This window comes from Sycon ciliatum, chromosome 11 (assembly GCF_964019385.1).
Source record: "Sycon ciliatum chromosome 11, ocSycCili1.1, whole genome shotgun sequence".
Classification (NCBI taxonomy): Eukaryota; Metazoa; Porifera; class Calcarea; order Leucosolenida; family Sycettidae; genus Sycon; species Sycon ciliatum.
Window position 1 is genome coordinate 10,643,295 of NC_088653.1, and position 13,333 is coordinate 10,656,627.

The following is a 13,333-nucleotide window of genomic DNA, read 5'->3' on the forward strand; positions in this document are numbered from 1 at the left end:
TCCAGCTTACCACTGGAGGAAGAAATGGTATGTAATAACCGGTGTATGTCGTAATCATAAGCCACACACATAGGCATAAATTGTCAAGAAGAACAGCGGACGACTCCCCTGAAACCAGGGTGGGTGGGCGGGCGACTTCAACTACCAAGAGGAAAAACAAAGACCACGATGGCAGGTTCAACGGAGTTGCGCAGAACAAGAGCAAATGCACGAAAATATTTGTGAGTGAAAAATACGTTTTTTGCACTCTTTCGCTACGCTCAGCCGTGAAAAAACAAAACTTTATTCACAAGTGCTGTGCACTACACTGTACACTGTACTAACGAATTGTTACTGCACATCAAGCTGAACATGCACTGCCCCATGTACTGGGTCTTTCCTTTTGCCCTTGCATGTTCACACGGAGGTGGTCTAGCAAATGAGATAAGAGTGTCGATACATGGCACCTGGGCGCGTACACGGATAGTGGACATTATACTAATCTTCAAGTTATTCCGAACTTTCCAGAGTTGGACTTTTCACGCTGTGTTTGTGCAGTGGTTAACAGTTTTACCACACAGAGCACTATGGTCTGTGCATAAAGGTATGTACCGCTACCAGTCTACTGGACACCCGCACTGTCGTGCTACATGAATCACGTGGCACAAGTCCACAGACTTGTCACAGGCACATAAATCCAGGCAGGGAAAGTGAGTATTGTGTTTGAGAAAGAAATTAATTATTTTATTTTAGGGCATGGAATATTCCCGCCTCATCTTTGCTGCAACAATGAGTCCACAACTGACAAGTGAGAAACAACAAACAGCTTCTGGATCGAAAATGTTCAGATCCTTTAGTGTTGAGAGCCTTGAATGAAAGAGCCGGGCCCGTGGTTCAAATATTCGGCTCTCTTCTCCAATTGAGCAACGTCCGAAATAAGCTATGTCCGTACCAAAATTGTCTATGCCCAAAGGAGCCCAAGATTTTCGGAAACATTCAGAGAACTCGCATCTATCTTCTCCATCTCCAGACTTTGCTCTCCAGAGATCTGATAATTGAATCTGCCTGGTCGGCATTAGCTGCTTCTTCTTTGTTTGTCGCAGAAACAGCAGCGCACACTTCTGCCTGGCCTGTGCAGCCACTTCTCCAGTAGATTACCAAGGTTTTCAGCCCGAGACCGAATACATGGAGGTCAGGCATGGTTCCATCCTCACTCACGAGATATATCTTCGAGGCCGCTCATAACACCCTAGTACGTACTATCGGTCGCCAATTCATTTGATGTAGCATTAGCACAATTGCTTTAAAACACTCTTTTGACCAATTTTTTAGCTGCATACTATGATATTGTGGAGAGCGTGTTGCTTAAAATCACCTTTCCTCAAATCTCCTCACCACAAATATATATATATATATATATACACACAACAACAAGGTTGTCAGTTTCATAACACTAAAAGCTTTTCACCCATTTTCATCAGTAGATACATGGGAATGAGCAAGAACGAAAACGAAGCCAGAATTTATACTGGGGGTAGAGAATCAGCAAGAATATTCTTACGCGCCTCAAGTTCACACTACACTACCATAAGAATGTATGGAGCAGTGGAAAAATGCGGGAAACAACACATGAGGGGAATGCAGTACCAGAACAAACACGTGATAAAGTTGTCAGTCCGGTTGCAGCTTGAACAGCCGCAGCACCTTGATGTGCTTCTTTTGTCGACACAGCTCTGGCCTCAAACTGCGAATGTACAGCGCCTCCAGTGTGAATCTGTGCGCGCTGTTCTTCTGCACAACTTGAACCTGCAACGCGTATTATCACAAAATTGCCGTGGAAAGGGCAAAATTGCATTGCCTTCCGCAAAAAGATTAAAGCTGCAATTTTGAACTGCTATCCTACAGTATCCCCCATTGTAATTTATACAACCAGGCCCGCATTCAGGTCTATCGCGAAGGATGTTTCACCAACTCTTGAAAATAGTAATTTTATTTATAAGTATGCGTGTCGCTGTGAGCGAACGTACGTTGGTGAGACATGTCAGCGATTTTCGGAAAGGATCAAGCAGCATATCCTAGACAAGCTGTACAAGAAGCCGCCTGACAAACGTGTGGCAACAAGTGATAGCGCCATCACAAAGCATTTGCAGGCGCAACCTGAATGCATCCCGCAAGAACGCAACAGCAGCTTCAGTGTCATCACACCAGCCCGGAACAGCGCGCACAGATTCACACTGGAGGCGCTGTACATTCGCAGTTTGAGGCCAGAGCTGTGTCGACAAAAGAAGCACATCAAGGTGCTGCGGCTGTTCAAGCTGCAACCGGACTGACAACTTTATCACGTGTTTGTTCTGGTACTGCATTCCCCTCATGTGTTGTTTCCCGCATTTTTCCACTGCTCCATACATTCTTATGGTAGTGTAGTGTGAACTTGAGGCGCGTAAGAATATTCTTGCTGATTCTCTACCCCCAGTATAAATTCTGGCTTCGTTTTCGTTCTTGCTCATTCCCATGTATCTACTGATGAAAATGGGTGAAAAGCTTTTAGTGTTATGAAACTGACAACCTTGTTGTTGTGTGTATACAAATTTTGTTCGCCTACGTCTCTATTTAAATATATATATAATATATATATACCCAATGCTGTAGACAGCAAGCTGTTTCGGCCATGAAGGCCTCATCAGTACAGCTACGAGCTAAATAGGCCGAGTTACCAGCCATGGTGCAAAGGAGGCACCACAGACATTAAGGTAGCTCGTCGCTCTAGCGCCAGAGTGCTCAAACTACAAAAAGTAGCGGGCATTGCGCGATGCAGCAGCACTAGAGCAGCCTACTGAGAGTGCTCAACAAGGCGAAAGCCGAGGAGCGTGATACCCAATGCTGTAGACAGCAAGCTGTTTCGGCCATGAAGGCCTCATCAGTACAGCTACGAGCTAAATAGGCCGAGTTACCAGCCATGGTGCAAAGGAGGCACCACAGACATTAAGGTAGCTCGTCGCTCTAGCGCCAGAGTGCTCAAACTACAAAAAGTAGCGGGCATTGCGCGATGCAGCAGCACTAGAGCAGCCTACTGAGAGTGCTCAACAAGGCGAAAGCCGAGGAGCGTGATACCCAATGCTGTAGACAGCAAGCTGTTTCGGCCATGAAGGCCTCATCAGTACAGCTACGAGCTAAATAGGCCGAGTTACCAGCCATGGTGCAAAGGAGGCACCACAGACATTAAGGTAGCTCGTCGCTCTAGCGCCAGAGTGCTCAAACTACAAAAAGTAGCGGGCATTGCGCGATGCAGCAGCACTAGAGCAGCCTACTGAGAGTGCTCAACAAGGCGAAAGCCGAGGAGCGTGATACCCAATGCTGTAGACAGCAAGCTGTTTCGGCCATGAAGGCCTCATCAGTACAGCTACGAGCTAAATAGGCCGAGTTACCAGCCATGGTGCAAAGGAGGCACCACTGACATTAAGGTAGCTCGTCGCTCTAGCGCCAGAGTGCTCAACCTACAAAAAGTAGCGGGCATTGCGCGATGCAGCAGCACTAGAGCAGCCTACTGAGAGTGCTCAACAAGGCGAAAGCCGAGGAGCGTGATACCCAATGCCGTAGACAGCAAGCTGTTTCGGCCATGAAGGCCTCATCAGTACAGCTACGAGCTAAATAGGCCGAGTTACCAGCCATGGTGCAAAGGAGGCACCACAGACATTAAGGTAGCTCGTCGCTCTAGCGCCAGAGTGCTCAAACTACAAAAAGTAGCGGGCATTGCGCGATGCTGCAGCACTAGAGCAGCCTACTGAGAGTGCTCAACAAGGCGAAAGCCGAGGAGCGTGATACCCAATGCTGTACACAGCAAGCTGTTTCGGCCATGAAGGCCTCATCAGTACAGCTACGAGCTAAATAGGCCGAGTTACCAGCCATGGTGCAAAGGAGGCACCACAGACATTAAGGTAGCTCGTCGCTCTAGCGCCAGAGTGCTCAAACTACAAAAAGTAGCGGGCAATCCGCGATGCAGCAGCACTAGAGCAGCCTACTGAGAGTGCTCAACAAGGCGAAAGCCGAGGAGCGTGATACCCAATGCTGTAGACAGCAAGCTGTTTTGGCCATGTATATATATATATATATGTGCGTTTCCCATCTCTTGTTGTTGCAAATACAGACCAGCCGTTCACTGTCATGATCATTGCGACCTTCCGCGACGAGATCAAGAGAGAGGATCATGAAAAACTTGCTGCAAAGCTTAACACAAGTTGTCGTAGTGTCAAGGAGGAGTTTGGTGATAAACTCCGCTTTCGAGGACGCTTTGCTATCAATGCCACCGTCAATGACGCAAGCTTCGAAAGCCTGAGAGAAAGACTTTCTGAGGTTTGCAAAGATATCCTGAGCGTAAGTAAAACTGTAAACCATGTTTCAATTACAACTAGTGGAGAAACTAGGAGATAGTAAAGGGATCAGGAAAGATAAAGTCTGGTAGGGAGAGGTATAGATGGAAAGATGGAGAGAAAGAGGGAGAGATATAAAGAGATAGATAATGAGAACGAGAAAGAGAAAGAGAAAAGAGCACAAGAGAAGAGAATGAGAGAAAGAGAGGCAGAAAGAGACGAAGAGAAAGATGGACAGAACGATGGAGAGAAAGAGTTAGGGAGACAGAGAGTGAGATTTTGAGTTAAAGATAGACGGAGATAGAACTGCAATGCACACCAGTGCATTAGACAGAGTTTATAATAATTTTTGGTGATCCGCACTTGCACCTCTCCCGTTAATTGTGGATTTGGTTATGAAAGAACTATTCATACTGGAAAGCAACCTTATACGATGTTCCAAGAATGACCTTTACAAAATAATGTGCGGCATAGAAAGTGGCAAGCTGCAGGGATAGTGCCTGGATCATGGCCTGCCGAAGGGAAAATATGGATCAGCGATTTTTGGTCCAAGACCACGTGGCTGTGAGTCTGATCTACTCAGCCACCAGGACAAGGTCCTAGGGGTCTGGTGATTTTTTCTCTTCTTAGGCAGTTCACTTCCCCGACTCATACTTTGAATTATCTAATTATCCATGAGCACTCGGCCGAAGGCCAGAGATAGGCACCCACCGAGCTAGAATCCAGCAGCCAAAGGTGGGGCCATGCATCATACGGATATTAAATGATGGTAGGTAAACAACAAAGAGAAACACACAACCCTTTTCTAAATATCGATCATAGGAAACATGAGAGGGTTTGGAGGAAAATAGGACCGAAAGAACTCCACCACCCACCCCAGAGCATTACAAAGAAAGGACCTTACGCAGGATAGCTGCCGAGCCAAGGAGAGCATTCTTTTGCCATTCAGATACAAAGCAGTAGCTGGTGATACCGATGGTGTCAAGGTATCCTGCCAACTGTTTGGAAACATGCCCTAAGTCCCAACTACCACAGGAACAATCTGAGTCTCAACTTGCCATAGGCGATGGATTTCGCGAACAAAAAGTTGATACTTGGCACGTTTCTCAACGTCCTTTTCAGCAACGCGTGGATCACCAGGTACAGCAATGTCAATGATCAGGGCCTTCTTGGCAGATCCATCAACCAGAACAATATCAGGCCGTCGGTGCTTAGTGAAGTGATCGCACCGGATGGTTAAATCCCACAGAATCTTGATCTTCTTGTCCTGCGGAGAGATTTTGGCATCTGAAGTATCTCTATCTTCAGGCACATTATCCTCGGGCGCAGGATGCTCTTGTGGCATTGCATTGGTGTTGGTATGCTCAAGGACTTTTCTATACCCGTGGTATGTGCAAACGTGCACTACTCCTACTCGATGACTGGAAATACTCTGCCGCACTATTAGACTTCAGCGGAGCATTTGGTACCATTGTCTGTGAGAAGGCGTTGGCGCGGTTTTCAGACTCTGGAGCTGCCACTGATGTCGTTGCCACTCTGATCTCGGACACGACGATGAGAGTGAAGCTCAGTTCTCATTTGGGCAAAGCATTTGCTACAAATATCGGAGTAATGCAAGGGATCCGCTCTCTCCCATCATGTACAATGTGTATGCTGAGGGAGCCATGCGCCACCTTGATCCTATGCTATCGCACTTATCTTTACCAGCACCAACCACCCAATATGCAGACGACACAACAATCCATGACACGAAGAGGCGAGAAGTCGAGGAGATGGTGGAGAAATCAAGTGAAAAATTCAATGGTGGTAACCTAATATTAAATATTCAGAACTACAGTAAGTAAAGCCGACTCCTCTTGGCGATCTGTCAAGCTGCTTGACTCTTTGTTAGGGTCCGCAAAGGATATTCAGGCAAGAATAGGTGCTGCAAATAGAGCGTTTGGCTCGATTTCATGGAAGCCGCATAAACTGAGCTCCAGACTATGTATGTTCTCTGCCCTCATTCTGCCTATCCTGTTGTATAACTGGGGACTGTGGGCACTGACACAGCAACTCAGTACTCGGCTGGATGCGTGTCACCGAAGAAAATTGCGGTACCTGCTTGGTGCTGTGTACCCTCACCACATGTCAATTGTTACGGTGTACTCCTCAACGCGACAAGACCCAGTCAGCACTACTTGTCGCAGACGGTGGCTGCTCTGGCTGGGCCATGTTGTTCGCGATGGACATAACTCAGCGTCCTACCAAGCACTGGAGATGGCAATTAATACCCGGTACATCAAGCGCCCACGTGGCCGACCCCATCTCAGATGGATTGACAATATTAAATATGATCTAAAGCACGCCAATATTGATATTTCTGACTGTTTTGAACTGGCTCTAGACAAGGAAAAATGGCTGATGCTTGTGGAAAAATGTGCTGCGCTTGCGTAGTTGTTCTTACTGTGGTGTTTCATTGTTCATCTTTTGTTTATGGCATAATGCCTTTTGTTTGATCATCTCACATGCGGGAAACTCGCAGTTGCAACAAAATTCTATTTCACCATACTTTTATGGAAGCTCTTCCCTTTTCAGGAGGATAATACCCTTCCTCCATTACACAAAGATGTGTGCTGCTGAAGAGCGGTTGCACTTTCTGGTGCTCCGCTCTCTTGGTGCACATCGATAGCACAGAAAGTAATGGCAACCTTCTGTGCTTGTTTTACTATTGCCAAAGACTGTGGATTAGTGGACGAGCGGTGCTCTGGTGTTTGTTTTGTTTCATGAAGAAAGTTTTGAGGAAGCCGGTCCATGAAATGGTCAGCAAAGGAGTTGGAGGAAACCAACAAAAAAAGGGACGGAAAAGCTCACGAGCGTATCAGTTTGGGACATGAATGTCCGAACTCTGCGAGAGCTGGGCAAGCTAGATATTTTGCTGAAGGAAATGGAACGACTCAAGCTGGATGTTCTTGGTCTGTGTAAAACGCGTTGGAGCGGAGAAGGCCATTTCACCACCGGTGACAAGTTGGTAATTTCAATCGGCTCGCCGAACGGTGGATATGGCGGAGTGGCTATCGTTCTGAGCGCAGCGGTGAAGAACAGCTTATCATCATATACTCCAGTATCAAATCGTCTCTTGGTGGTGCGCATACAGGCAACTCCTGTCCCTATTACCATCATTCAAGTGTACGCACCGACCTCGTCATGCTCGGCAGAGGAAATAGATGATTTCTATGAAAAATTGCAAGCTGTCATGGACGCCATGAAGAGTCGTCAGGTATGTGTGTTCATGGGCGATTTCAACGCCAAGTTGGGAGTTGGGAGAGACTTTGAAAGCGGTGTTTGTGACTATGGCCTTGGACAGCGCAATGAACGTGGGGACATGCTGGCAGAGTTCTGTAGGATTAATGGCTTGGTCATTTGTAACACAGCTTTTCAGCATAATCTGCGCAGCCGCTACACATGGATATCCCCCGATGGTCGCACCCGTAATCTAATCGACTACTGATGATCAGCAAGTCGTGGTTCTCAAGTGTGCTGGATTCCAGAGCTCGCCCTGGTGCTGAATGTGACACTGGTCACCATCTAGTTACATTGAAGTGACGCACCAAGCATTTGCGTAAGGTTCGCTGCAAGTCTATGGCTGTGCGACCGTTCGACGTGGCGAGACTGCGGAATCCTGACATCTCGGAAAAGTATTCAGTGGCGACTGAGAATCGTTTCAGCTTGCTGCATGACCAGTACAATGAGGAATGCACACCAGATGAGTTGTGGGATCAGATTCAAGCGGTAGTTATGGAGGTTGCGGAGGAAGTAGTTGGGCGCAGAGGAAGGAAAAAGCCTCCCAAGCCCTAGATCAGTGAGGAGGTGATAGCTCTGGCAGAAGGAAAGCGTATAGCCAGATGCACCGGTAAGGACCAAGAATACAAGGATCTGAAACTAGAAGTGCGCCGAAGGATTCGCTGTGACAGGAGAAAGTGGTTAGAGGATAAATGTAAACACATTGAATCTTCTGGGAGGAACCATGATGTCCGAGAGTTATTCAACACCATTAAATCCATTAACAAATCATCATTCCGGCCAAATCAAGCATGTATCAATGCTGCTGATGGCACGACCCTGACGGAGAAGGAAGATGTATTGCTGCGGTGGTGTGAATATGGGCAGCAGCTATTTTGGCAGCTGTCAGGAGATCAAGGGTGTGCGGCCTCGGCGGAGAATGATGCGGAGGAGCTTCCATCGCCACTGATTACCCCTGAGCCTGTGCTTCTCTTGGCTGAGGTTGAGCGAGCCATATTGTCCTTGAAGAAGAGGAAAGCCCCTGGACTAAATGGGATCGTGGCGGAACTGATTCAGCATGCATCCTCAGTTTGTGTTCTATTCCTACATATACTTTGTTTGGAGATTTGGAAAACAGGGAGATTGCCAAAAGCGTGGAAACATTAATAAATCGTCGTGCTACCCAAAGCTGGATCAGCTAAGGAGTGTTCCAACTATCGGATCATTGTTCTGATGCCACATGCAAGCAAGATCCTTCTGACAATTATCTTGAATCGTATGAAAAAGAAGATAGAGGCTGAGTTACCAGATGAGCAGACTGGTTTTCGAGCTGGTCGCAGTACTGTAGATATGCTCTGTGTTCTGCAAATCATTATCGAAAAATCTCTTGAATGGCAGAATCCTGTATCCATTGTATTTATCGATTATCGTAAAGCCTTTGACACAGTTAACCACTTACATCTTTTCGGTTGCCTTTTGGATTTTGGTTTCTTTCGCCATATAGTTTGTTTGCTCCAGAATCTTTACACGGGGATGAGCGGAGTTGTCCGATGGAATGGCTCGCATTCGCTAGAGTTCGCCATCAAGAAGGGTGTTGGGCAGGACTGTATTTTGTCCCCACATCTATTTAGCCTGTACACTGAGAGTGTTATGCGTGTTGCTGATGTGGACAGTATCGGTGTGAGCATCGGAGGACGCCAGCTGTCGAACCTACGATATGCAGATGACACGGGATTGTGTGCACATCCATCAGAAGTGTCTACCCTCACCAATGCTGTAAATAACGCTGGAAGAGAGAAGGGCCTGGCACTGAATCTGTCCATAACCAAGATCATGCATATCGGAACTTGTACTGCTGGTGCAAACGATACTGCTTCAACGCCACTTGTGGTCGATGGAGAACGAATTGCAGAGGTGAGCAGTTTCAAGTATCTGGGATCCTGGAAGACAACAAACGGTGATTGCAGCCTCGATACTCCATAAAGAATTGCCATGGCGAAAGAGCGGATGCTGCAGTTAGTTGACATCTTGAAAGACCACAACATCTCCAGACAACTGAAAATCCGGATAATGCATGCCCTTGTGAGGTCTGTCCTGCTGTATGGAGCTGAGAGTTGGACTCTCCGGAAGACAGATGAACGATGAATACAGGCAGCAGAAATGTGGTGCTACTGACGTTTGCTCAGAGTATCCTGGATGGAGAAGCGCACAAATGAAAGTATCCTGGTGGAGTTGGGAGTACAGAGACAGCTGCTAGCCAGGGTCAAGATACGCAAACTGACCTATTTCGGGCACACATGCCGCCCATCTGCCTGTGAGCTTGTACGTGACGTGATGTTTGTTGTCGTGGACGGTAAGAGAAAGCGTGGTCGTCCGAAGATTTCCTTTGCTGACAATATCGTTTCGTGGACTGGTTTGTCTCTGCATGAGAATTGCCAATTGGCATATGACAGAGATGCCTGGCAGTCACACTGTGCATCTACTGCTTACACAGCTGCATAATGTCGTTTATTATTTTTGTTTTTAACCCTTTACCAGCCGTACATAGTGCGAATGCGTCGAATTCGACGCATTCGTTTTTCGCTCTGTAAACCATGGTCTTTTGCCGCACCGCGGTCGGAATAATCGCAAACTACTGCTGAAAACCTACGGATTCACCTACCATCGAGAAAACCGTGTGCTGCACATCATTTTTTTCGAGAAAATCGCGGTTGAATGCACCTGGGTGAAGTTGAAATTTCAAGCGTGACGCACTTCATGCTGAGCACTGTACAAACAGCTATAACTTCGGTCTGGCTGCTTCAAATTCAACAAATGACGGCTCATTGGAAAAAAAATACTCAAGCGCCGAAGCTCGAAGTCCAGGAAACAGGTGAAGTTGAAATTTCAAGCGTTTGACTCTGGCACATTTCATGCTAAACGAGCATAGAGCAGTGTACAAACAGCTATAACTTCGGTCTGCCTACTTCAAATTTAACATATGAAGGCTCATTGGAAAGCTATTGAACGCAGCTTTCCAACGATGTTTCATTTAATATAGCGCAAAGTAAAATACTCAAGCGCCGAAGCTCGAAGTCCAGGAAACGGGTGAAGTTGAAATTTCAAGCGTGTGACTGTGACGCACTTCATGCTAAATGAGCATAGAGCACTGTACAAACAACTATAACGTCGGTCTGCCTACTTCAAATTCAACAAATGACGGCTCATTGGGAAGCTATTGAATGCAGCTTTCCAACGATGTATCATTCGATATAGCGCAAAGTAAAATACTCAAGCGCCGAAGCTCGAAGTCCAGCAAACGGGTGTAGTAGAAATTTCAAGCGTGTGGCTGTGACGCACTTCATGCTGAAGTATGTGTTTGCGCCCCGCGCCCGGTGCACAGCCCATGCGCGCATATGCGTGACATGCACCAAAAATGAGCGCTAGTGCAGCCGGGTTCTGCTGGTGTTTGAATCTTGACAGATGAACTGGTGCATGAGCTGAAGCTGAACAGTGTACGTATTGTCATGGTCCTCGAATTTGCTAATTCGGCCGCATTACTCGAGTTATTGTTCGCCATGAATGGCAACGTTTCTACATGTTATCAGCTTGGTTTTAGTCTCATATGAAAGGTAATTCTACCAGCTTTCCAGAACTATAAAGGTGTCAATACAAATTATTTACCGTTTAGTCTCTATTATCAATCTAGTGGACCCCGTTTTTTTTACATATAAATCCTGCGGCTGGTAAAGGGTTAAATCACTAGTACCGTAAAATCCCGCCAGAGCGCCCCGTCTCTCCCATCCGCCCCTCCCTGACTTCTTGTCAGGGACGTGATTGATTGTATCCTCGTATGACTCTGTCGCAGTCTGTGATGCCGTACTGTACTGCAGATGCGTGCTCAACCCCGTTGGAAATGTACGCAACAGTGCCCACCCTCTTGACCATGGATCGCACAAACCCTGCGTTTGCCGGGTCTGTACGACTCCTGGCTCTTTGGTCGGTGTACAAGATGCACGAACAGTTTTCGTAGGGTGCGTACTTTTTCATGTAGCACTGAATGTGGCAAGTAGGACTCGCCCATCCGCCCCTCCCCACCTGAAGGGTCGAGGAGGTAGGGGCGCTCTGGCGGGATTTTACGGTATTACAGTCTACAGAGTACAGTGAGCATGCACGGCTACAGAGTACAGTGAGCATGCACGGCTACAGAGTGCAGTGAGCATGCACGGCTACAGAGTGCAGTGAGCATGCACGGCTACAGAGTGCAGTGAGCATGCACGGCTACAGAGTGCAGTGAGCATGCACGGCTACAGAAACACGGTGACCTGGCTGTTTACACTGTGCACTGTACTGTTGTACAGTGTGATTCCTGCTGGGACGCGCTCGACGCATCTTCAACGTAGAGTCTACGTACAAACATCGAAGAAAAGTCTTCGAGTCAACCAAAACACGATCCGAATGCCGAGGGCTCGGGCGATCATCCTCGTTCGAATCGTGTTTTGGTTGACTCAAGGACTTTTCTTCGATGTCTCAGCGACATCCCCAAAGGCCAAGCTCTAGCCAGCAGAGCCTGGGTTTTTTTGTAAAGCGTTCCTCTGGCGGCGCAACTCCTGCTGCCGCTCCAACAGGAAACAGTGGGAGTGATGAAGTCCCTGTTGTTTCAGTTGAACTTTTACTTTCGCAGCGGACTGACACTTGACAGTCACACTCCGCCAGACGTGGAAGTAGCTGTTGTCAGCGAGCAACAATAGCATGAAGAACAGCGCACAGTGACAAGTGGACATAGTACCGCTGCCTATGTAGAGGATGCTTTGAGCGGTGAGAAATTGTTGGACAATCTCCTAACAGTGAGAATCAGCATTAATTTAAAACGACTTGTGCAGGCAAATATATGCTGTTTATAATGAGCGCAAAATTGTGTCCGAAATTCTGAAACAGAATCTATAGCGGTAATTTTGGGTGGAAAGCAATTCCATAATTGTCCGATTTATGTAAGAAAAGGGAAGGTAAAAATTTCCCATGAGAGTTGAAAACAACCTTGTTCGGTCTGCGTTCACTACGAGAAATATTGATATGAAAAAGGGATAAGATATGAGGTTGAAAATGGATGTATTTGAAAAGAATTGTAATTTCAAGTTTACAATGTACAATGTAACTGCGTGTACAGAAATACTGCTCTAAGTGGTGTGTGAGATTTACGGCTTCTTGACATCGGTTTTCAAAATGGCTGACCTGGGACAGTAGCATGATGTCTACCCCCACCCCATCCCAGCCGCACCCCCCCCCCCCCCCCTCAGCCAAATCCTGGACACGCCACTGAAAAGGGTGGAGTTCTTTCGAAAATCGGCACCAGAACACAACCCCAGCCAGGCCCAGACGACACTGAAGTGCGAAAATGAGAAACTGTTTAAAAGATGCGTTGCCCGAAGAAGCCGGCCAGCCACTGCATGCCGTACCAGCACGATGTTGCACGTCCGCACACAGCCAAAATCAATGCACGTGTGTTAGCAGCACAGGGAAAGCAAAAGGGTTTGACATGCGGGTTGCCATTCAGCCAACTCAAAGTCCCAATCTCAACTTCGACGACTTGGTATTCTTCCACAGCCTGCAGGCACACTGGTCACTTGTGACGAAGGAAACCAGAAATAAGCTTCTGCAAGCTGTGGAAACATGTTGGCATGTATACCCCATTGCCAAGATGAGGAGCGTTTGGCTGTGTCTGTATGCCTCTTTCCATCATGGCATTCTGG

General features: G+C 47.2%; 1 protein-coding gene across 1 annotated transcript in view; it reads left to right on the forward strand.

Moving 5' to 3' along the window:
* LOC135827077 (uncharacterized) overlaps positions 1–13,333 on the forward strand; it is a gene marked incomplete at its 5' end in the record, with an annotated part of 210,613 nt that overhangs the window by 159,206 nt on the left and 38,074 nt on the right. The window contains one exon of the mRNA XM_065339601.1: positions 4,124–4,350. Coding sequence (XP_065195673.1) covers positions 4,124–4,350 — 227 coding nt within the window. The remainder of the gene's footprint in view (positions 1–4,123; positions 4,351–13,333) is intronic.